General features: G+C 38.8%; 1 protein-coding gene across 1 annotated transcript in view; it reads left to right on the plus strand.

Moving 5' to 3' along the window:
• Window positions 1-26,358, plus strand: part of NAA16 (N-alpha-acetyltransferase 16, NatA auxiliary subunit) — a 51,545-nt gene that overhangs the window by 10,889 nt on the left and 14,298 nt on the right. Inside the window, exons 5-14 of the mRNA XM_089668810.1 lie at window positions 2,062-2,196; window positions 3,528-3,681; window positions 9,962-10,081; window positions 12,551-12,646; window positions 15,121-15,227; window positions 16,066-16,138; window positions 19,126-19,295; window positions 19,974-20,126; window positions 20,290-20,418; window positions 24,433-24,646. Of these exons, the coding sequence (XP_089524936.1) occupies window positions 2,062-2,196; window positions 3,528-3,681; window positions 9,962-10,081; window positions 12,551-12,646; window positions 15,121-15,227; window positions 16,066-16,138; window positions 19,126-19,295; window positions 19,974-20,126; window positions 20,290-20,418; window positions 24,433-24,646 (1,351 nt within the window). The remainder of the gene's footprint in view (window positions 1-2,061; window positions 2,197-3,527; window positions 3,682-9,961; window positions 10,082-12,550; window positions 12,647-15,120; window positions 15,228-16,065; window positions 16,139-19,125; window positions 19,296-19,973; window positions 20,127-20,289; window positions 20,419-24,432; window positions 24,647-26,358) is intronic.

Raw genomic sequence — 26,358 nt, forward strand, 5'->3', positions numbered from 1 at the left:
CTGGCAGGCATTTTATTGCAGAAGAGACATGCAACTTTTGTTATAAGGTATACTTACTTCTTATTCACAATCCTCTGTGAAATGAACACTTGGCTGTGCAACTAAAATAGATCAAAATTAGATCAAAAACAGTTGAGCCCTGGATCTGAAAATGATCAAAAATTGTTGAGCCCTGGATCTAAAAATTGATTAAAAACAGTTGAGCCTTGGATGTAAAAATACTGAAGTTATATACATACCAGGGTGGATAAAAATCAATGATTTTTTTTTATTTAAATCAGATTTTTTTTAATTTAAATCGGATTTTTGCGATTTAATTCGGATTTTTGTGATTTAAATCGGATTTTTTTAAATAAAATGCTTTTTGAGGAAAATATATTACCATCCAAAGGTTATTCCATCATGAAATAAAGATTAGTTTTTTAATTATGTAGAATAAGGCTGTATATGTTTAATTTGTTTGGTAAATAAATTCCATTAATCCATTCACAATGTCATCCTCTTCCAGAGGTCTTTGTAAGATTATTGGGCAGTTTCTCTGCCTACAAGATATTATCACAGATGCTTGGTTTACTTTTGCAGTTCTCAAAACTGAATTTGACTCAGCGGAGATCACATGCCTCTTCTTCACAGCAAAAATGTTATAACATGAACAGAGTTAAGAAAAAGACCTTAATCCTAACTTCTACAAACCTATGAATACAGAATCAACCCCTTCAGTGCTAAGTTTCAAGAAGTTCAGTGAATAGAATAGAAACAATATTTTTCTGATTGTTTGGAGTGGAATAGATCTGCACAAGAAGAAAGTGAAACTAAGTGTGAGGAGGAAGGGGCTGACAGTCTAAGTTTCTTAAAATATATATATTTTGTTTAGCCAAATTAGTTAACAAACATGCATATTTGTTTAAGCAAATAACATATGATGTAATGTTATTGTTTCAGTTGAATAAATCTATTTAAATTGTTATTATTAAGGTAATGATTATTTTTCTCCTTCCTAAATACAACAGAAAAGTTGTCCAAATATATTAAACTGGGGATAAAAAAACTAATATGAAAAGTTGTTATTCTAAAAATCTTCATCTACTTGCATATTAAAGTTATACCAGCAAGAATTAGTCTTTATGTAGAAAACTATGATTTAAATCAAGCCTTACTAACTAGTGATTTAAATCGTGATTTAAATCAGTTTGATTTAAATCAAATCCACCCTGATACATACCATAATTTATTTGGTAAAGATGGTGTTTCATTGTGTCCTCTTCTATTTGTGTAGTCTCCCTGTTGGTCCCTTCAATCCAACGGGAAACCTAACTGACTTATGGGGATAATTGTCCCAAACTAAGTCAACATCTATTCCCCCAGTCATTCTGATATACAATTTTAACTGAAGGTAGCAACTGCTTATAATTTTTTTTGCTCAGCACAAGATCATTTTGAATTGCCTAGGTTATGACACATTGAATTTTAGTTGGCTAGAAAACAGTCAAAATTATCATGTTGCATTGATGTGCAGTCTATTAAAACAAATCTTCATCCAAATACAAAAATAGTTTTCCATGAAGAATAAGTAAGTTAGGCAGCTCGTACACTATGCATTTTATTTTTCGTTCAACCATTAGGTTGAACAAAAGACACTGCCTCGATTCTATGTGGATAGGGGAATTCCTCTTGCAGTGGTATAGTAATCTGACAGCGGGGAGCATTCCCTATCACCAGAATATAATGATTAATGTTGCTGGCTTTAGCTGTCAGCACTGATCATTTGGAAAAAGCAAACAGACTGATTATACAAAAGTCAAGATTGATTGATTGACTTGTGTACAACCAAGCCTGCTCATACATGGATTGAAATTCTTCCATTTCAGCAAGGACAATTTTGATCCATATATGGCCATGTTCTAATCCCCCTTCCACTCTATCCAAAACTAAAAAATCCTTTATATTATGTTTTGACAAAATATATCCTTTAGCAATAACTACATTGGGGAACGTGGACAAGTTATTGATATTGACATTTTGTTATAATAATGTTTTATGTTTGTTTGTTTTTTGTAACAGGAAACCAGATATCAACTCCTTCAGTTGCGACCAATGCAGAGGGCATCATGGATTGGCTATGCCATAGCATATCATTTATTGAAAGACTACGAAATGGCCTTAAAATTGCTTGAGGAATTCAGGAAAACTCAGCAGGTACAGTGCTATTTTAGACAGGCTGTTGGATTTTCTACCATCAGGGCATTTTTATTAAAGCCAAATTTTCACTTTAAAATTAATAAAACGGCAGCATTCATAGATGGCTGGCACCTACAATTGGTTGTAAGTTGTCTTACATACTTTACAGTGTGCCCTGGTTGTGTTTTTATGAAACTACATACATTTGTTCCTGAAGTCCGAGCTCCAACCAGCTCCCTCCTGCTGTCTACTTTCTGTCTGTCACACAGATGGGTCAATAAAAGGGAGAGGGCAGGTCACAGCTCTGACTTATTAGTTGTTAGAATAATGGAGTACCTGGGATTTTGGAAGAACTTTACACGATATTTGAAACTACCTGCAGGCATCTCTAGGTATCTGCTTACTGTATTTGCTGGCAATGAGGATGTGTTTTTCATGTATTAATGGTTATTATTTTCCAGTAAATCTTTAAAGAAGAACATTGGCAGAATAGTATTGTGGTGTAATCCTTAAATACAATCATTTAAACATTTTTGTTTGTTAATAATGTTTACAAATACACTTAACAACGCACTTGGGTAGATGTGAATACAGCCTTTATTCTGTTTTTTCAGTTGGTGCTGTCTGAATTCTCTAACAATCTAGGGGAAATCATCTTCCAGTAGGCTTGCAGAATGATTTTTCTGTAGACTAGTAAGGGCGCTAGATGGCAACAGCTGTATTACTTTAATGTGGATTTTATAGGGTTAATTCTAACATTTATTGACTAAATAAATTAGTTCTGCTTTTCAAATAGGGCTAACGTTTATGTATATCACTTCTTTAGGCCCCTTCCAAACTTGGTGGACTCTGCCAGGAGTCCGCTTGCTGAGTGGGGGATCTGTCCTCTGATATGCAGAGCGGACACAGACACAGCCCGCTCTCCTCAATGGGCCGTTCGATGTAAACAGATTGCCTGTCCATTTACACCTGACTGCCATCCGATCTGTTAGACAGAAAGGAAGCGTCTGTTCTTATCGGATTGGATGTAGGCAGGTGTAAATGGACACATGTTCGTTTACACCCACCTCTCCATAGAGGACAATAGAGGGTCTGATTGCGTCTGCCTGAAAAACTAACAGGCAGACTCAGTCAGTCTGCTCGTGTGAAAGGGGCCTTATGGTTAAAAAAAAAAAAAAAAAAAAAAACACTGTTCACATACTGAAGAAGACTGATGGTCACAAAGGCAGTGTCTGGTTTGCAAAAATGTAATTTTACACATTTTATTAAGTACATTTACAGAACATATACAGTACTTATTTAGTGCATTTTATTGCCAGGCCAGTTATATTATTGCCATGTGCTTGCAGGTACCTCCAAATAAGATTGACTATGAATATAGTGAGCTAATCCTCTACCAGAATCAAGTAATGAGGGAAGCCAACCTCTTTCAAGAGTCCCTGGATCACATTGAAGCCTATGAGAAGCAAATATGTGACAAGCTTCTGGTAGAGGAGATTAAAGGTAAATTGCTAATATTCTTGTCCTGTTCATGATAGGAGATTATAGGCACCTCACATGTGGTCTTGACCGTTTCGGCAGAGAACACATTTTTACATAGTTCTTCAAGAATTCATTATCTACTAAATCTTATTATTCCAGCATTAAAGTCTTTGCCATTCTCTTTATGTTCTTCAGCACTTGCTTCTTCACTGTTTAAGAGAGTGCACTGTGCCCTGGACATGCCAATGTCAGTGCTGTGGATATAACTTTGTGGCTTTGTGCTTGTGTACACAGGTCATTTTTACATTTGGGAAATGGCCATGTCTGGCTTGAGGTGCTGTGATATTCAATGTGACCATTAGGTGGTGTTTAAAACAGCTCACCATCAATCATTACTTGATGTTATCAATAGTAAAAATGTATTTGAATATAAAATTGAAGCCAAAATTAAACAGGCTGCAGCAAGCCCGGTGTGGCAGAAGACAGCACCATCTTTGTAGTCCTTGTTCTTTTCTTCCATCATTCCCGATGTCATTCAAAATCCGCACATTCGCAGTATTGCAACCAGGCTACCTTAACAATGTATGAACTTGCATGGAACACACAGTACTCTCTGCTCGTTCAATGAGAATTATTTTTTTAGAAGCTGCTGTAAATATACAGATCTGCAGCAGTAGTTAGGTCCCTGCTTGCAATACATGATAGACTTGTGCCTGATTTCTCTTGCAGCCCAGGCCATTTGATGGAAGGGAGACAGTAGATGAAGTCTTCCAGCTGCCACTGGCAAGAATGATGTGTACTCTTCTCTAGCAGCCTCCTGAGACATTCAATTCAGATATCCCAGGAGACAACAGCTTACAGAGAGTGGCTGGAGGAGAGCAGACCTGGCAGCACATCACCAGGGAGTCAGCTGCAAGAATCCAGAAAACAGCTTGCTTGCAATGATGTAAGGAAAGAAAAAAGCAGTGCTGGACCCAGTGAGCGTCAGTGAGTCACAGGAGGACAATGTTGGATTCACTGAGTTTGAGTGTGTTATTTGAGCATAACCCAGTGATGGTTTAAAAGAGAAGTATGAGATTTAAAAATAACAAACACACAAACCCACCAAGTTTTGATACCGCATGAATCTAGTGCTGCATCTGCCCCCCATTGGCTTTAAGACCGAGAACGAAGTGGTCACAACTGCTGATTGCTCTGTTTTTGGTCTTCACTGAGCAGAAAGCAGTGACTGTCAGTCACCACTTTCTCCTTTGCCCCTCCAGTGCTCACTAGAGTGCCGTGCTGTGCAGGAGGCGTGTTCAGAGGCTGAGCCAGCTGCTGGTCAGTCATCTGGGCAGATCCCAACATTATTGTCGGGATCCCTGCAGAGCCTGGACCGGCTCTCTGAATCTGAGTTACAGGCATGCAGAGCTAAGTGCATTCCTGTGACCCACAGGAGAAGTATGGCCAAAAGAGCAATGGCCATACTTCTTTTAAAAGCTAAATTAATCCCAGGGGTGAGGGGAGGGGATGTGAAGTTCCTCTTTAAGCCACAATTAGCACTGTTTGGGAACATTGGATTTGCGCTCTTATCTATCTGTCTGCTAAGGTGTGTATTCTGGCCCAGTGGAATCAGCCAGTTACCCCCTCTAGTTTCTCTGTGGTTAGCTAAAATTGATAATATTGGGGACAAAAAAGCCTCATGGCTTCTGTATATTACGGAAGAAATCTTTTGCAATACCTGGTACTCCTAGATGGCTTTTACATGCTCTTCTGCGTATCAAGAGATGTTACACCAACCCACAACGTACCCCCCACAACATAGAGTTGACTTAAGCTAAATGGAGGGTGTCCCATGGCCCATTTTCTGGGATCGGATCATGAAGTGCATTTATAGACCCTTTGCAAAGTGTGCGTAACTGATGTATAATAGTCTGTGTTGTCTTGTCCCTAGCCACTCTCACTTATCCATTATGACCCCAGTAATCAGTAATTCTAGCTTTCCCAGTGGCCTGTATGACAAAGCTTTTTCATACATATGATAGGTTACAGCTATTTCATTTTTTTTTTTAATCTCAAGGGGAGTAAAGTCCAATGCAGGGAGAACCAAATCTTAGTGGAACCCAAGCCTCAACTATGACAGGCAATCCATTTGAGACTATTTCTCTCATCCCTTGTGAAGCATACCTCTTTGACAAGGGGGGGGGTCTCATGCTTTTGAGGAGTTATGCTTAAAGTCAGGAACACTTAGACACACCTTGGCAGCCACTTACGCTTTGTTGATCATTCCCTCAGACTCTAAGCTACTATTTCACCAGGAAAGAAATCTTGGGACGACTTTTACCTTCGAAAAGAGGGAACACAATCTTTTCTTTTCTCATAAAGCTTGAATCTCAAGAAAAAAAAAACGAGTTTGCTAACAAAAGGTACAGTATGCCCTCCATCTGACTGTGTTATTGAGTGACCCCCCAACCTGCTAGCACTACTTGCACAATGCTTCACATCTTCTGGGATTGTGCTGTTACAGAGGTTCAAGGATGAAGTAAGAGGTATCATACACAAATTAACAAACCTAGACCTTGGAGGCAATCTTGAAACACTCCTCCTACTCATGACTCCTATCCCTAATTATCACTATGAAAAACAAAAATACACTTCTTAATATTAAAAATGTATTTTACTTTTTTTTGTACTTTTTTGGCATGAGATCTGTGATTTGATCATTGATGTTTTTTTACATTTTGGACATTTCCCTATTTTTCTTTACCAATTTCTGAAAAAAAGTTGTTTTTTTTTATCATAAATATTGATTGAAAAAGATATTACGTGAGATAAGCAGTCAATTTGTGAGCCTCTCGCATGATTCATAGTGGGGTGGTGATTACACGTCCCCATCCCTCTCCCCTCTCACCCCTTCCCCCTTGTTGCTGCAAGGGGGTTGTTTTAATACCTGCCTCTCCACTCTTGAAATGTCGGGTGCCTGCGATTTACAGTGTATAGCATAATTTAGTGGTCTAGGGCGACTCTACATCCATAGTTGTAATCTGCTTCCCTGACATAGGCTTTTGCCTCTCTCTGTTTTCCCTTCTTGGCTGATCTGCCAGAGGGGTTTACAGGGGTGGGTAGGCTCATTTTGGAGCCAGTGTAGTAGTTTCCTGTAAATAGGGGTCCTGTTTTTGAATGTGGTATCCCTTTTTTTTTTTCTTTTTTTTTTCTCCTCTCCCCAATTTATCTCTTGTTCTTTGCCTCTCCTGTAGTCTACCTCTCTTTCCTTTCTCTCTCAGCCGGTGCAACGGACATATTGTTCCATGCTCATTATGTCTACCATACACTGTATAACTCAGAATGTCAAAGGACTGAATATCCCTGAGAAATGCCCTATGGTCCTGTGTGTACTCTGGCACACAAGTGCACAAGTTGCGTTCAATCAAGAGACCCACTTTCAATATGGCAAGATGCCTAAGTTTTATAATTTTCACTATCTATTGGGGTACCACAGTACGGCGTCCACTTCGAACACAAAGGGGGGAGGGGTGAGCATCCAGCTTTCTAGGTAGTTTTACTTGGACCCTCATTCATCAGAAATGTGACCAGTAAAGCCGTTGTATTTCTTAACGGAAATCTGGATGGTCGTAGACTTTCATTGGCTTCCATCTACTTACCCAATCAAGCTCAGTTAAGCTGTTTAATTTCATTTACAAACAGATAAAAATGAAGAACTCACAGAATATCATTCCATAAAGCTCAGTTTACAATGCATATTTTTACATATTTTTCAAACCCCCCCCCCCCCCACAACCCCCAACCTCACCCTCTATTTTCTCTGCTCCTCCTGCTCTTCTGTTGCTACTTGTATTTTCCTTCTCTCCTCTCCTCTCACCTTGTCCTTTTCCTTTTTAATTAAGCTATCGTTCCCTCATCTCTCCAGGTATCTTTCTCTGTACTTTAAACACCCATCAGTTCTACATATCTCTGAGGATTTGAAGTCACACCATCTCCTCCATATTTTCAATCAATTCCCATTTTATCTTCTACACTATGATATACCGTATTTTCCGGTGTATAAGACGGCCCCCTATTTTTCCAGTTAAAACATAGGTTTTGGGCTATACTCGCCGTATAAGACTACCCCCCTTCCGAGGCAACACCATTTAAAAACATCAGATTTATTAATTGAAATGGTTATAACTTACTGGTACTTAAAATTCTTCAAAATCCTCATGTTCATCCTCTGACATCATAAGTTAATGAATGACATCTTGTGATTCATTTGTAAGACAGTCATCATATGGATCAAATTCCAGATCCGATAGTTACAGCTGGATGTGCGGTAATACGGTAGCTTCGGCTACATACAGCATAAAGTATAGATACAGCCCGCTGGATGTGCAGTAATGTACATACAGTATACCGCCCTGAGCCAAGCTGGCTCAAAACAAATGTCCCTATGACAGATTAATCTGTCAGCCCGCTGGATGTGTGTATATACGGTAGCTGCGGCTACATAAAGTATACACTGGGCCAATCGCGGCGAGCGATGTATTTTACTAATGAATACAAAGCCTGCTCGGATTGGCTCAGTCAGAGAGGTGGGCTGATGATGTCACAACCTCAGCCAATCCGAGCAGGCTTTGTATTCATTAGTAGAATACATCACTCGCCGTGATTGGCCCAGTGTATACTGTATGTAGCCGCAGCTACCGTACATACACACATCCAGCAGGCTGATTACAGTAGGGACGTACCGGTACGTTTTGAAACAGCTTGGCTCAGTATACTGTATATACCACACATCCAGCGGGCTGACAGATTAATCTGTCATATGGACATTTGTTTTGAGCCAGCTTGGCTCAGCACGGTATACTGTCTGTACAGTATTACCACACATCCAGCCAGCTTGACCCAAACAAACTCAAGGTTCACATTTTATACCCCGTGTATAAGACGACCCCCAATTTTTGGGGTATATTTTTAAGTATAAAAAGTAGTCTTATACGCCAATAAATACTGTAATTCCTCCATCCTATAAATAAATATGTTCTACCCTATATATCCAATCCTTTACTTTAGGGATCTCCCAGACCTGCCAAAACTTTGGGATCAATCCTTTTTGCTGCATTTAATAAATGGCATATTATCATATTTTTATATTGTTTCACTGTAAACTCAGTATTATGGAATAAACAAACCCACGGGGCTTTTTAGAATATTAATTCCCGAGATCTCTTGTATTTTTTGTATTATTTCCTGCCAAACTCTTGTATCCTAGGGCATTCCCACTATATATGTGCCATAGTTCCTTTTATCCCACACCCTCTCCAACATAATAGTGAGTTCTCTGTTGCTTGTGTGCCACGCTAGGTGTAATATACCATCTTGCTAAACATTTGTAATTCATTTCAACTGCATTCATGTCCTCCGCCCCATGTGCTAAAGTAAATATTTTCCTTTTTTGCTGTTCATTTAATTGTATTCCAAGTTCCTTTTCCCATTTCTCTAAAAACGGTGGAGAGATAGGTCCAGATATTTTAGTAAGTACCTTATATATACAAGAGGTACCATGTTTCTGTATAACACCCGAACTCAGCATCTGTTCAAGTCGATACAGATCCTCTACTGCTCTTACTGGTTGTGGAAGTACCACCACAAAGTGTCTTAATTTAAAATATCACCACTCATCTAATACATAGAATAACTCCTTTGTATGTTTCAATTCTTGAAAATAACATATTTCCTTCTTATTCATAATATCTTTTAGTTGTGTATTCTATCTTTTATCCATTTTCCTGATATATCATCTTTTTCTGGTGGGAAAAAGTTTGTTCCCACCAGTGGTACTAACGGTGAATTCTACTCCCAACCCATTTGCTTATGAATTACGTCCCATACACGAAGTACATTCGATGTTACAGTGCTTGTATTTTCAGACAACATCCGAAACGGTTGTGGAATCCAAATAATTTTATCTGTGTCTCGGTGTACTTTCCATTTTTACCCCACTTTTCCTTCGTGCATTATATACCCACTCTACTACCCGTGATAATAATACAGAATAAAACCAAACAATGCCAAAGTGATATTTCTGTTTTTCCTTTTTCATAAAACAGTTCTAAAGTTCTGTTTTCACTTTGTCTTTATGGGGTACTGAATGTAGATTAATGAGAAAAAAATCAATTTAAACAACTGTAGAAATAAAATTGAAAAAAGTGAAGGGGGTGAATACTTTATGAATGAATGCACTATATATACATACAGATTTATTTAATATTCTTGGAATCATGTACTATGCTTGAATTGTGTTTTTTTTTTTATTATTTTAAAGGTGAAGTATTGCTAAATCTAGGAAGATTAAAAGAAGCTGCAGAAGTCTACAGAGAACTTATTGACCGTAATCCTGAAAACTGGAAATACTATGAAAATCTGGAGAAAGCATTGAAACCTGGTAAACCACACAACTCTTTAAACAATGGGGATATTGTTGAAAATGATAAAAGTTGCTATGGGTTAACTATCAAAATATATTTTCCTAAAATAAAGTATCCATTCTTGTGTTTATATACAATGCATTGTAAAAAAAAAAAAAATCTTTTTGGATTAAGACGATGTACTTCAGGAACACAGCGTTATAGGAGTTGTTAAAACTAATTTTAATCTGTAAATTATATTCCCATAAATCACTTCATGCCGGCCCTTTTTGCTTGTATAGCAATGTAAAGCATTAAAAATAAGTGTCTATACAATTTTAAAATCCAGTAATGCACTGTCTCACCCTGCTTTAAACAACCTCAGTTGTCCTATATTCTTGGCACAGTGCTGATAGTGAGTCACTAGAGGCCAATCTACTGACAGCCTAAGGCTGGCCACACATTTATACACTTTTCTTGTGCAATTTTTCCAAAACCATATAATATGAGGTCAAACCTAGACACTTTCAATTTGTATGCAATCAAGCAGGCCCTTGCACTACATAGTTGAAGATAAATCTAAAGGAGAATTGTATAATGTATGGCCAGCTTAAATATTTACTGCTGCTAAGGGAGGCTGAAGCAACAGGAATGACACAGACTGATAAAGAACAGATTAGGGAGGGGAAAAAAGAAAAGCAGGAATGATGAGAGGACAAACTCTGTTGCCAGACACAAGAGTTAAACTTACAATAATATTGTCTTATCTACCTGATATTCTTTCACTTCTACATGCATCTTGTGAACCTGACCACTGTCAGCTACTACAGCCTTCCCCATTAGCTGAGCCAAGACACAATCAAGACTGGAAATGTACTTATTTTAATTGCAGAAAGTGACATATATACGTTTTGAGACTATGTAGAGGGGGATATTTCTCAGTAAGGAAATGACTGCTCTGCGCTCCAAGGGCTCCAACAAAATGGTGGCCTTCAGCAAGAAGAAACAGGAACAATGCTGGAGGCAATTTTCAGCACACACTAATTTTGGTAGAATAATTATTAATGTGAAATGTATGTTCCTTTCTGAGGAGCGTCATATTTTATCAAGTTGTTATGGGTAAATTTACGCTTTAAGCAATTCCAAAAGCTGCGGCCACAGCATAGTAGTAAATAGAAAAAATTGTACCTGTGAATTTACATATACTTCTGATCGGATTCAGAAACGTTACTCCTAACAGGTGTCCTTTGACATTAGGATGAAAATGAAAAGAGCCACCATTGACTTTTTTTTTTTTTTGGTGGTAGGGACAAGTATGCACCTGATCCTGGCTTAGTAAGTTATTGACCTAGTACGGGTGTCGGCAACCCGCGGCTCCAGAGCCGCATGCGGCTCTTTTTCATCTTTGCTGCGGCTCCGGAGCACACTGCCCACCAGGTGACAGGCAATAGGGTTTCAGTGGTCGGCAAGCCGCGGATCGCAAGCCACATGCGGCTCTTCTGTGTGCCGGGCGCCCGCTCCCCTCCCTCCTCTCGGGCGGCCGCCTCAAAAGTCAGGACTCTTTTAATCCGGCCCGCGGAGCGTGGAACATTAGCTGTCAGGATGTAGGCGGGGCAGCCAGGATGTAGGCGGGGCAGCGTGACGAACTCCTCTCCTCTCACAGTCCGCCCTGAAGACTGGAACACAGCGCGGGAACACAGCGAGAGGAACGCGCGGAGCAAAGGTAAGTGAATTGAGACAATATGGGGAATGAATTACTATAGGGGGGATGAATTACTATAGGGGGGATGAATTACTATATGGGGGATGAATTACTATATGGGGGATGAATTACTATACGGTGTAGCTACTCAACGTGGTTCAGCTCCGCCTCGCCACGAGTACAGTGCCTGGTGACGTTGGGATTTGTTTTAAATGTTGCAATGGTTTTGCGGCTCCCAGTCTTTTTTTTCCCTTCGGAAACGGGTCCAAGTGGCTCTTTATGTCTTAAAAGTTGCAGACCCCTGACCTAGTACATGCATGCAGGAAAGTGAAAGTTAGACGTCTTAGTCTTCACTGGCAGCATGCTTATTCCAGGTCATTGATTCATTCGTTAGTAAAGCCAAAATAGGAATGTCAGGCCTGGAGGCTGCAACTTGTAAGAACTTATTGGCTTCCATATTTCTGTTCTCACAGATATATCTTTAGGCATGGTTTGTGTTCATCTATGTACTCAGGGTGGAGAGGAATGTAACACACATTCAGAATGCTTATTTGTCATAATCCGCAAGTATTCCAGTTCATTATTTTACAGGGAATATTGACACTAAGCAAAGATGCTTCAGATTGACAGTTTTAGGAGGTTTACCCTCAGGTTAGTTAGCAGCTTGCTAAATAGATTCTTGAATCTGGGAAAATCAAACAATATTTTTTTATTTTATTTAATTGCATTAGAGCATGTGTCTTTAAAAAAAAGTTTTCTCTAGCTTTAGGCATTTCACAAGATAACTATTTTTTTTTTATTGTAGATACTGTTGAAGAACGACTTAAAATCTATGATGATATTAGCAAGAGATACCCACGGGCTGTTTCACCAAGAAGACTGACGTTAAATTTTATTACAGGTGACGTATTGGGGTTATGTCATTAAATGGCATTGCGTTTGTTGTATGGGGTTGGGGGTCACCATTTGTAAATTTTAAATGCGGTTGCTCTAGGATCTTTCAACAAAAGTTGCCATTGCACTGAATCTCTGTTTTTGATGACACACATTTACTTTTATTCAACTTAGAGCAGAAAAAAACAGCCCCAGCTTCTAAACCATATTCATTTGCAGGCATCCATTCTGTCAACTGGTTTTATCTTAATTCATGTATTCTTCACTGGCAACCTATTTTAGATTACTAATTTGTGGAGGAAAAGGCTGCAGTGACTCTATGGCCCATACTGGATCACTTTAGTGATTCTGTAGTAGATGCAGATCTAAGAATCGGTAGCAATTTGTTATATTACAAATTGTTCCGTGGCTTAATTGACAAGTTTTGCTTCCAGCATCAAAAATTGGCATACCTTACTTGAACAGCTTTGGCTGTCTAAATGTTACATTCTGCTGCAATACTGCAGAAGCTGCTCCTAATCACCATTAGAGGTCGCTCTTGGCAGATGTTTAGCCTCCTTTTTCCTGAGCTCCCCATTGTGGCAGATGAGAGAGACTTCTGCATTGAAGGAGATTGCAAACATAAGTACTGAGACTCTAATGCTGCTGTGGCATCCTGGTTGAGAATGGCATTCGGATCCAACCGAGCTCCTGCTCCCCTACTGAATTGTATATCTGTGCAGCAGATCGATCAGGTGAGTGAAGAGTAGAGGGAGTTGGGAAGGTGTCCTGAGTCCTGACCTTTCCGCCTCCCCCTACAGTGTTGTACCTGGCAGTGCAAGGGTGTGTATGTATGTGAGGGTGAGTTTATATTTAGGTACATGTATGTCTAACTTTTAATCATGACCCACTAATCCTGTATGCATTCACCTGGGGGTTTACTTCCTGCTGCGGCTTGGCCTCTGCAGCTAAAGGGAGAGCAGTTGGTGGTGATAAAAACACAGCTCAGCTGCATAGTTTTTGGTGCGCCCAACCTTATTTGTGAACGACCCTTTGGTTCACATGTGCAGCTGCATGTAGGGCAGCCCATTCATTTCAATGGACTACCCTACCCACAGAAATGCAAGGAAAAGTGAAGTGGGAACACAAGGAATAAAAGAGAAGTGGGGGATCTTCTTCTTCTCCTCTTTCCTCCCTTCTTCCCTTCTTTCTTCTTCCCTTCTTTCTTCCTCTCTTCTTTCTTTTATTTTTTTTATCACATTGCACCAAAAACACACTGCATTTACCATTTCTTGGTACTATTAAGAAATAAAGACAGTCCTGCGCATGTGCATGTCAGGAATGTGCGCAGTAATGGCAACAAAGCCTTAGACTGGGGCGCCTCAAGACTGAAAAATACCTTTTTCAAGGGCACCATGACTTGGAAAAGTTTGAGAAAAACTTCTCTAATGAAGGAAGAGGGAACACACACCAATCTCTTGAAATAGTCTACAGGGTCCTATGTATTTATTTTTTAGCTATTCTTATTTTTTTTTAAACTGTTGTCACTACTAAAAAATCGCAAAAACATTTTCCTTCATCAAAAGTGCTGTGTGATGGGGTTAATTACAGAGGTCATAACTGAGCTGTCGGTTGTGTGCAGAAGGATATCATGGGTGTAATTCATATAGTTATACATAGAGTGTGGAGGTGTTAGATTTTCAGCCAGGTAGTTATTGCGGTCTTTATTCTCATTGGGGAGATTACCCCCACCTACAGTCCCAGAGATTCCATGAAACATGGTCCTATAGTAAGAAAGGTTGTAACATGAACCATTTAAATACTTGTATGAAGAAGACAATAGTAATGCGTGAAATACTATGAAAAAAGGGAGGACATTAGGGAGGTATTATTTTTGAGTCTGTATCTGCCACCAGGGAAAGGGAATCTGACAGCCAGGTTCTAGCTACGATTTGTTTGGTAGCTGTAAAAATGCAAGTTGTCAATCTATAGTGATGTTTGGAAAGTCCATCTGGTTTCAAGTTGAACAACATCTCTCCAGGTAGCGTTGAAATATCAACTCTAAAGAGTATTTAAAGCACATTGTAAACCTGGATCCATAAAGAATAAACAATTGTGACAGGTCCACAATATGTGGACTTAAAGCGGAGCTCCACCCAAAAGGGGAAGTTCCTCTTTAAGCTTTTGCCCTACGCTCCTCATTAAGATTTGGCTCCTTTGGGCAGTGGGGGGGGGGAGTGGGTACCCAAATTTGACAGGTACCCGCTCCCACTTCAGCTGTGATCAGAAGTGGCCCTTTGTATTGGGGAACAACAAAAAGCTAAAAGTTGCTAATACTTTTTCACTGTATCCAGAACTAAAAATAGTTTTGGGTGGAGTCTCCCTGTACCTGCTTCTCCTACAAATCAATTTCTGTGAACAAGGCCAAATATTCTCTTTCCTATTAATATTTGCATGTGTTAATATTAAAAGTTTTGAATAATTGCATTTTTATTTCTCTAGGCAACAAATTTAGAGACAGAATGGATAAGTTTTTACGAATTAACTTCAGCAAAGGTTGCCCTCCTTTGTTTACAACATTGAAATCTTTGTACAGTTCTTCAGAAAAGGTGAAGCACTTTTGATTGTTAGCCTGGTATTGGTATGTAAATGCACACTGCTGTAACAAACTTTGTACACCTGTTGACAGTCTGTATTACCTCCCTGAGCTCTGCTGTTTTCAATTCTACCTTTAGGAGGGTTGTCATGATTTAATTATTCAGTAATGTAGAGCAGACTGCAATAAATAACTATATTTTAACTTGCATATTATCCTTTAGATTACCCCTCCAGTCTTCTACTCCCCTGTTCACACTCTTGCTGCCACTGCAAACTCTGCTCTGCTTATCCATTGTTTTTCTGCATGCGTTTGAAAAATGCAATTCATTGCTTAGAAAAAGACCATTTATCTTCAGGATGTATAATTTCTGTATAGAAATATACAGATATTCTACATTATTATAGAAATAATGTATAGCAGGAACTGACCGACTTTTGGTCTGTGTGTACCGTTGTCTGTTCAAAAGATGCTGGTCTAATGACTGGATTCTTTCGAATGGTCATACTGAAAATCAGCATTCAATCAGTGCTTCCAGTCAATGGCTGGTCTGCGTATTCTGACTAGGGTGAGTCCCCGCTGTCAGAAAACAAAGACACAGCGGTAGAGATCCCTGCATCAACATCACTTGTGTTGATGCGGGGATCTATGAGTTTTTTGTTTTTTTGTTTTTTATTTTCTTTTGTTCAACCAGCTGGTTGAATGGGAAATAAACAAAAAAACTCAATGGGTATACCCTGCTTAAGGTTGAAGACATCATTGAAATTCTTTGATTTTTGAAAGATGTAAAAGTGTTTGAGTACAACACATTAGACATTTTTACAGCAATATTATGTTTGTTTAATTTACAGGTTTCAGTAATACAAGAACTTGCTATTGGTTATGAGAATTCATTGAAGGCCTGTGGCTTGTTTTGTACCGATGGTAATTTTTTTTTTATGTCACTTATTGTACAAGTTTAAGTATAGTTTATTAAACATTTTTTTTATTTAGGATTGCAAAAAGTGATCCATATGAGCCCTTTGTTTCTGACCGTAACTGCCAGGACAGCTGGTATGGCTGAGGCTCCCATCCAGAACTGCTATCATCCAACTCCCAACAATCGTTCTAGTTCCAGGCCAGGCACATTATTCCCTGTGTGTGCTGTGACATAGAGCAAGGAGCCTATAGTGGACATTTTTTAAGAATACTTGGCCACAAGTAGTCTTTTATACAGGTAACAAATTGAGATTAGCAGCACTCCCTTTAAGAGACTGCTTCTAATCTCAGCTTGTTACCTGTATGAAAAACACCTGGTAGCCAGAAATCCTGCTGAATGATAGGGGATCAAATACTTACGTCCCTCATGAATATGTAAATCAGTGCATAATTTGTTAGATGTGCATTTCTTTTGAATTTTTTGTTGCTATTCTGTCTCTGTGTTACAATACACCTACCATTCGATTTTTAGACTGATCATTTCTTTGTGAGTGGGCAAATATTCAAAATCAGCAGGGGATCAAATGCTTATTTCCTTCATTGTATTTACATGGATTAGTGGTTGGTTTACCCATAACACAAGATTAGCAACAAGAAGGTGATATTGTGGAACTAAACTCCTTAATATACTCACCTCTACCTTCCAGGGTACTTGTTTTTAGTCCACTTCATTGGCAGTCAGGGGATGATGTCATCAGTGCATGTGCACGGGAGCAAGTCATTCCTGCACAGTTGGAGTGTGCCGTGAATGTGAAGCACAGTGTACATTCAGTAGGAAACTAAACTGGCAGGTAACTTTATTTAATTGCAGAAGGGACAAAGCATGTTTCTTCTGCAATAAAGAGCTGCCAGCTCGCATTTTTCTGAAAGTTAGGTTTAGTTCCACTTTAAGTAGTGGAAAGGCTCGGTAAACTCACCTATGCATGCATGAAAAACAGAATCCTTGGGCTAGTAAGCCTTTGAAGGTTGAACCTTCATTTTAATTTTCCAAGTATTTGTAGTGCACCCTCCTTAGCTGTGATTGAGTTGAGAGTATTATTGAGCACTTAGATAAAATACAAATGCTGCTTTTTGTTTTACAAGAGAATAAATGTACAACTGTTGCAAACATATAAGATTGTCTAAACATTCTGTAAATCCGAAAATCTTTTTTTTTTACAGTATGTTTTGGCATCATGTCTTGCTGTACAGTTTCTAAAGCAAATCACTTTGTAAGTCGGCAAAGTTTCTTACCTGAAGATTGCGCCAGTAACAGCATTTCTTGTTTTAGGCCATTGCTTTGCAGTTAGCAGCAGCATTGTCAGGCTGCCATGCTCGCTGTTTAATTTGGCTATTGGACTGCTTTTTTGGTCTGCCCATACCTCCTGCAATCCTAGGCAGCCTGATAGCTAACTGAAGGAGTGCACATGGCTGACAGACAACAATGCAGCAATAATTGCAAGGCAGCAGCTTAGTGTTGTCAGCCTGAAACTGGAAGTGCAGTTATTGGCAGGATCTCCCTGTAAGAAACTTTACAACATATTAAACGATGTGGTTTCAAAAATGTTATACAGTGACATGCCAGGCATACCGAAAAATAGATTGTTGGTTTACATACACTCTAAAAGCAAGCTTTAGGGGGTCGGTAAATATAACCAGTGATTTTTATCCTTTCAGTAGGAGAGAAGCTGATATACATTTTTATTTTTGCCACCTGAAAAATGTTGTTTTTGCCCTCCCCAACACTACAATATGCTCATTTTAAGCTAAGCTTCTAGTGCACATATTTTATAATACTGTACTCTTGTAGGGGTGGGTAAATAAACCATTACTTGAGCTGATGTACTTTTTTTTCTGTAGAGTAGGCTGCATCAAGTCCCTTGTACATGTCTGAAGGTCTTTAGCAGGGGTGTTCAAACTCTCTAAACAAAGGGCCAGTTTACTGTCCTTCAGATATTAAGGGGGCCAGACTCTGGCCACTGGAAATAGCAAATGACCCAGAATCAATATAAATAATGCCTCAGGCTTGGTGGTCAGTGGGAGTAAAAACATTGCACAGCGCCTGTGATCAGTAGAGGAGAAATGATGGGAGGAATCATGTCCCATTGTTGGTGTCAGTGGGAGAAATTATGCCCCACTGTTGGTGTTAGTGGAAGGAATGGTGCCTCATTGTTGGCGTCAGTAGGATGAATAGTGCCTCATATCAGTGAGAGGAATAGTGCTACCAGGGCCGGATAAAGGCAAGCAAAGGGCCACAGTTTGGAGACCACTGGTCTATAGCATCTTGGAAATATGCTTCTTTTTTTTTTTTCCGGGTTCAGACATGATCTGTTATGACATGCTGTGTGGAAGAGTGGCTCCACACATATTTTATTTTTTTAATTCTTTGACGAGTTTGATTGTAAAAATGAATTGGTTTCAGTGAGTCACTGAGCCCCAGTTCACGCTATGAATCTTACAGGAACGTGTGAGATTCGGTGCGGTGCAAATTGATCCTATTCATTTTGAATTGGCTCAAAGCACACTGCATAACACTGCAACCAGATCACATGGTACTTTTGTACCATGACATCCAGTGCAGGCACGCACTGCGTTTGTGACCTGTGTTTGAGTTGTCAACTTAGCATTGTCGCCCACTGCGAATCACAACTGCATGACGTTCTAGTGTGAATCTAGCCTATATGGAACTTTTTTTGTGTTTCCATATCCTCCAATCAAAATCCTTGCTTTGTATTTAAACCTGCACTGCAGAAATTACAGCTGGATGTTGATTGGCTGCTGTGACCTTTTTTTGAGATTTTTCTTTTTTTTTTCTCCTGTAGCCCCCTTCACTTTTAAAAAGCAGTAAGTTAGCAGTGTATGACTACTGAAACCAAGCCCCTTGCTGAACTTTCTGGAGGCTACTGGGTTTGTTATCAAATCGAATAAAATCATTACTATTTTTATGTTTGCAGATAATGAGGAGCGAGAGCCGCCAACAACGCTTCTCTGGGTTCGATATTTCCTAGCACAGCACTTTGATAAGCTTGGTCAGTGGTCTGTTGCCTTAGACTTTATCAACTCTGCCATTGCAAGCACACCAACGTTAATAGAGCTATTCTATATGAAAGCCAAGATTTATAAGGTAAAAAAAAAAAATTCTCTTTTATCCCAAAAACTTTTGATTTTATTTATAGCATACAGCAAGGAGAGGTTACATGAACAACTTTGTGAGAAGAAGGAACACAGAAGTTGTATGTGGTATATATATATATATATATATATATATATATATATATATATATATAAACATTTTAGCTCTGTAGAGTGCTATAGTATACATCTATTTAAGAAGTTATCCACCGGGGGAGATTTATTACAACTGGAGAGTGCAAAATCTGGTGCAGCTCTGCATAGAAGCCAATCGGCTTCCAGGTTTTATTGTCAAAGCTTAATTGCACAAGCTGAGGTTAGAAGCTGATTGGCTACCATGCAGAGCTGCACTAGATTCTGGGTGTTCCAGTTTTAGTTAATCTCTCCCATTGTGTCTAGCATGGTACCTGTTCTGTCAGCTATAGAATATACATTGTTTAGGAAGGTTATTGTGGTTATCTGCAGAGATTAATACTTTTTAGAAATTTAGCTGAGTACTTGACAAATACTAAAGTTGTTCTTTGTTAGTCTATGATGATTTCCTTGAAGTACAGAACATTGCCTAAGTGTGATTGAGTGTTTCTGGACTCAGTGAAAATGTATTTGCAAAGCTGCCAGGATGCAGCTTGATTGCTAAAACACTTTAATGCCATTTCGTTTCTTAACACAGCATATAGGAAATCTCAAGGAAGCTGCCAAGTGGATGGATGAAGCTCAGTCATTGGACACTGCAGATCGGTTCATTAACTCCAAGTGTGCAAAATACATGCTCCGAGCCAATATGATCCAAGAAGCAGAAGAGATGTGTTCAAAGTTTACAAGGGTAAAACTAATGAATGTTTATTTAGATTACAGTGAATAAACTATTATTTATGAAAAACTTCTTTTCAGAGCCCATAAATGCAGGTCATTTTATGTGTTACAAGGACGGAGATTGACAAAATACATAATACTACATTTTATAATTGTAGGACCCTTTCTTTCAGGAAGGAACACCTGCCATGGAGAATCTGAATGAGATGCAATGCATGTGGTTCCAGACGGAGTGTGCCAGTTCCTACCAGAGAATGGGCAAATATGGGGAAGCACTGAAAAAATGCCACGAAATAGAAAGGGTAAATCTAAAATATGGTAAAACTTGAAATCTCTGTGCTTTATTTTTATTGTAATGTAGTTGTGTTTTAAAGAATGTGCAGAATCCACATACTTTTCGTACAACGTAGAACCATTGTATATGAATTTTGCTCTTGAAATTCATAATGCCCAATATAATAACCTGGTATAGAACTGAGGATGCAAGGATAAGGTGGAATATTTCTACATAGGTAAATATTTCTTTGAAACCACCAAAACCCAAATAAGGTGTAAACGGATGTTCAAAATTGATAAAATTAGTGGTGGTATTGGGCCCGGTACTTAACTCTTCTCCTTGATGATCTAGGGATTTAAATATTTATGCTAGTGAATGTACAATAATATATGTGTAAAGCGCTGTGTCAATTGACAGCACTATATAAGTACCTGTAATAAATTAAAAAAATATATTGATGGTATGATGATAGCTGTAAAGAATTGGGTAAACTTGGTAACATCGTGACATATAAAAAGATCTTGACTAAACAGAAACACTGTCAAATGGCAAATACAATTTATTAATAAGAAATGTAAGGTTATGCACCTAGGTAATGAGAATAACATTGCCAGCTCTACATTAAGTAGAATATATTTGATCAAATATGAAGGATTTGGAAAAACAGATTAACAATGCATTAAGCAATACTACTTGGTGCCTTGTGACAATGGCATAATCTGTTATAAATAGAGAAATAAAAACATGCAGTATTAACCGTTGTATAATTCACCTGTAAAGCCATATCTTGATTAAGGGTTCCAGTTCTAGGCATAGCTTTCTAAAAATTACATAGAGTTTTGTAGAAAGTGGTAGGTGAAAAAGTAAATTAATAAAATCTGCATGCAAAATCTTACACTGTATGATTAAAACAAATGTGTGTTTAGTTTGCAAAAAAAGTCAGTAATGGAACATCTAAAAGGACTAGCCGATTGTTTTGTAACTAATATCCCAAACTGAAATTAAACAAAAAGACTAAGGCCATTTTAATTCAGGGCCTTTTGCTCTTACAGGGTCAGGGATAAAATTTCCTTTTCCCTTTTGTGTTAGTATTGGCAACAGTTTTTTGCCTTTTTTAGGACCAAAACTGCATGAGCTGTGAGAGGTTTAACTTAGACATGTTTTTTCTTAAAGCTGCACTCCAGGGTAAGCAAATAATGTTTTATTACAAAAGACTTTTGTATTCTTACTGGAATCTTGGGGTGCGTTGTGTATTTCTTCCAGATCTGTGCAGTAATCTGTTGTGAAACTTCGTCTCTGTGCCGGAGCTTTCTTTTAACTAGAAAAGCTACAATTTCTGGGGAAATTGTGTGAAGTGTTCTTACCTCCACCAGTAGTCTACAACTGGAGTGGGCGGAGTAACTGGGTGGAGTGGCTTGAGTAACTGTTGTGTGGTTGGAGTAACTGTTGCGTGGTTGGAGTGTCTGGAGTAACTGTGAAAAGGTTGGACTGGGCAGAGTAACTTTATGGAGTGGGCAGAGTAACTGTGGAGTGTTTGGAGTGAGTAAAGATAGTAAACTTTACACTAACCAATTGATTGATCAATTTTAAAAAGTGCACATGGCAAGCTTGATAGAGTGAGAAATGCATTTCAACTTTTAATTATTTATATAGCACATTTAATTGCAATGTTGTTGCCCAAAGTGCTTCACAGTTACATTAAAACATACATTTATAAAAACATTAGCAGCATTATCACCTCAAATACTCTCTACTGTAGAAAACGTATTTCCAAACCTTTAACCAGAAGCCGGCCAAACTGTCACAATTCCAAAATTAGATTTCAAATAGGGCAGAGAAGAGCGGTTAAAAACAAACTGCTCCAAATTGCTCACTTCAATGGCGTCTTCAAATGGTCGTAGTTTTAAAAACTATAAATCCTACAGCGAAGAGTTTTATATTGTGAGAATCACAAGACCCAGACCTACATTGTGATGCATAGTATGTCTCTGAAATATTACAAATGAAGGCACAATCGCAGTTTAGAAATTGCCCTTCAAATTTGGGGTGGCTAGAGTGCAATTGCAATGACTGTCAATGGGCGGCATGAGTTGCAAACAAATGGTCATATTGTGAAAACTATCAGGACTATGGCTTAGCCGTGGACATTTTTAGTGGCAGCAGGGATAGCTGAACGTTTTGATATAAGATTTGTGTAGGTGGGCTTGAAAATGAAGGAGTGATGGCAGTTTAGAAATCATGTGCTGATTTTTCAGCTCACACTCTAGCTTTTGTCAGCTCCCACTCTAGTTTTGAACATTCCGCCATTCATTCCTATGGGACCAATTTCACCACAAAAACGCCGATATTTCGTGAACCATTCGGTAAAACGTTCCACAAAGTAATTGCACACTAATCGGAAACAATCCGCACGTTTCGGTATATTACTGTCTATGTAGTGTAAAAACTGTGGGAGGAGTTAGGGTGGTAAATTTGGCTATAATAATAAGAATATATATGTGAGATAACAGTAAGTGGTCTTGCCATTTAAGAACACTTAATAAAGAATAGTCACTGCTGCTGTCTCTCCTTGTGCAGGGTGACTGGTCTTGTATTCACCCCCTCCTGTAGTTTTCTCTAGGTACCCTGTAATGAATGGAGCTGTTGAACCCCACCCACTGCTCTGCTCTCTGCACTTGCTAATCCCATTGCGGTGATGTCACTGCTACTTTTAATAACTGGGTTTGTACAGGCATTCGGTGTGCACAAAGTAGATTTATATGCTTTGTGGCTATTGAAGAATATATTTAAATGAGAGCTTTTTTGTTTAACTTTAACCATATTTAAAAGGGAACTATAGCTATGCATGCATCCCTTCTTGAGCACATTGCTCAGGGAATAGCCCTGTTCAGAACATATGTCCAATATATAGACAGTTCCCCACGCTTTGTCTTTCTAAAATGCTTCAGGTACATGTTGATCCTGCCAGAAAACCAGTAAGCTAACTTCCTGTTCTCTTTGCTTCTGCTACGCTCTTCCCAGTGTACCTATGTACACTTTTATGGTTATGATGTGAAAGTGAATTGTTCTGAAGTCCAATTTGGGAGCGAGCAGCCTAGGATGATAATGTTGCTCCTTCATAATTACAGTACAGTGAGTGAACATTGCCACCCTAATGCAGGAATTGTGTTACTGGCAGGATCACCACAAGAAAATAAGGTGAGGGGGCTCAAACCAGTGCCAATCTATGGACTGGTAATCTGTGGCAGTCTGTCTTGAAGTAGAACTAGGTAAAAAAAAAAAAATTGTTCGGTGGTGGTAGAGGAGGGGAGAAAAGCAGAACTTCCACTTTTTTGGGTAAAATTCCGCTTTAATGTGTCTCTAAAGGCCTTTTTCTTTTTTTTTTTTTTTTTAGATAAATGAAGAGTTAAAACTGCTGTCAGTTTTTTGTTGTGATCTGTGTCTCATTATGGGGCTTTCCCTGTCCTTTTGCCTCAACAGGAAATAATATCTTTCCAGTGTGAGGGATTTCCTGTCTTAGATAGTTGTCATGGAAAAAAGTGTTCCTTTTGGAAGGTTTCCCCTCTATTCCTGTTCTGGCGTCAACTCAAAATTTTGAATTTTCCATGGCTTTGATTCCTGGTGACATCAATACCTGACAGTCATTCTAACCTCTTACCACTCTATCCAAATATAAAAAAGAAAAATAATTAGGCATTCTTTTAGTTATACTTTAAAGCTTTCATGTGGTCTCCATGTAGCAAAGTGAAAGGATTCCTTACCTCACAGAACAGCCTTGTAAGCAACAATGCCGTACTTGCACTGAGGTGAGAAATAAAATGGTAAAATGCAGTATATGATCGCCCATGTTCTCCATTATAGCAGTGGATTAGCCATATTTAGGCCTGCTGATGTTAGTGTAATTCCACAACATTACTGCTGGAGGAAGATACCCCATCTGTGTTTTTCTTTGGAGTAGTCTGAATCGGGACGTCTGTTTTTATAAAGTTTACCAATTTGCCTTAATTTGTATATCTTTAAAAACATATTTGTTTTTCAGCACTTCTTTGAAATTACTGATGATCAGTTTGATTTCCACACATACTGTATGAGGAAGATGACCCTGCGAGCATATGTTGATCTCCTGCGCTTGGAAGATGTACTACGACAGCATGTCTTCTATTTCAAAGCTGCTCAGACTGCCATAGGAATCTATCTAAAGCTTCATGAAAACCCTTTAATGAATGAGAGCAAAGAGCAGGAAGTCAATTCTGGTACGCTCATCTTCTACATTCTATATACATTGATTGTCTATAAAGCTGCAGAATATCCTGTGTTCATATCGTATATTAACATGTGATTCAGTCTACACTCACCGGCCACTTTATTAGGTACACATTGCTAGTATCGGGTTGGACCCCCTTTGCCTTCAGAGCTGCCTTAATTCTTCATGACATAGATTCAACAAGGTGTTGAAAACATTCCTCAGAGATTTTGGTCCATATTAACTTGATAGCATCACGCAGTTGCTGCAGTTTTGTCGGCTGTACATCCATACTGCGAATCTCTCTCTTCCACCACATTCCAAAGGTGCTATATTGGATTGAGATCTGGTGACTGTGTAGGCCATTGGATTACAATGAACTCAATGTCATGTTCAAGAAACCAGTTTGAGATGATTTGGCCTTTGTGACACGTTGCATTATCTTGCTGGAAGTAGCCATCAGAAGATAAGTAAAATGTAGTCATAAAGGGATGGGCATGGTCATCATTTATGCTCAGGTAGGCCATGGCGTTTAAACAATGCTCATGTGGTACTAAGGGGCCATAAGTGTGCCAAGAAAATATCCCCCACACCATTACACCACCACCCACCTGAACTGTTGATACAAGGCAGGATGGATCCATGCTTTCATGTTGTTTACACCAAATTCTGACCCTACCATCTGAATGTTACAGCTGAAATGGAGACTCATCAGACCAAGCAACAATTTTCAAATCTTCTATTGTCCCAAGTTTGGTGAGCTTGTGAGAATTGTAGCCTCCTTTTCCTGTTGACAGGAGTGGCACCTGGTGTGGTCTTCTGCTGTAGCCCATCTGGTTCAAGGTTCGATGTGTTGTGCATTCAGAGATGATATTTTGCATACCTTGGTTGTAACGAGTGGTTATTTGAGTTACTGTTGCCTTTCTATCATTTTGATCCAGTGCCTATTCTCCTCTGACATCAACAAGGCATTTTCTTCCACACAACTGCCACTCACGGGATATTTTCTTTTTCAGGCCATTCTCTGTAAACTCTAAATGTGGTTGTGCCTGAAAATTCCAGTAGATCAGCAGTTTTTGAAATACTGAGGCCCGCCCGTTTGGCACCAACAATCATGTCAGTTCAAAGTCACTTAAATCCCTTTTCTTCCCCATTCTGATGCTCGGTTTGAACTTCAGCAAATCCTATTAATCACATCTAGATGCCTAAATGCATTGAGTTGCTGCCATGTATTGGTTGATTAGCAATTTGTGTTCCCAGGCAATTGAACAGGTGTACCTAATAAAGAGGCCAGTGAGTGTATATATTAGAAGGATCAACCTGGAATAATATACACACAATGTTTGTAAGCTTAGTTGGTCATTATTTGTGTAAAATGGACAGCCATATTTGTTTATTTTATACGCTATATATCACAGTGATTAAACTTTGTTGAGTTCTGCCTCTGCACTTGTACAAACATCCCTATCCCTTGCATTGAGTTGCAAAGAATGACTGCTGCTATTTGTGTGGAAGCCATGGTCTCTGCATCGGTCCAGTTGGCCTTCCCTACCCAAACTGATGGAAGGACAATTTTAAACAAATACAAATTTGAATATTCTTTTATAAAATGTAATTGTGCATTAAATATATTTTTACATTCAGCTGGCAAATATTCCTGAATCTATCATAATTTTGATTTTCTGTAATTCTCAGAACAGCAGCAGAGTAATGAGATGATTG

This window comes from Staurois parvus, unplaced genomic scaffold, assembly GCF_062004578.1.
Source record: "Staurois parvus isolate SC_StPar_1 unplaced genomic scaffold, SC_StPar_1.0 ptg000064l, whole genome shotgun sequence".
Taxonomy (NCBI): Eukaryota; Metazoa; Chordata; class Amphibia; order Anura; family Ranidae; genus Staurois; species Staurois parvus.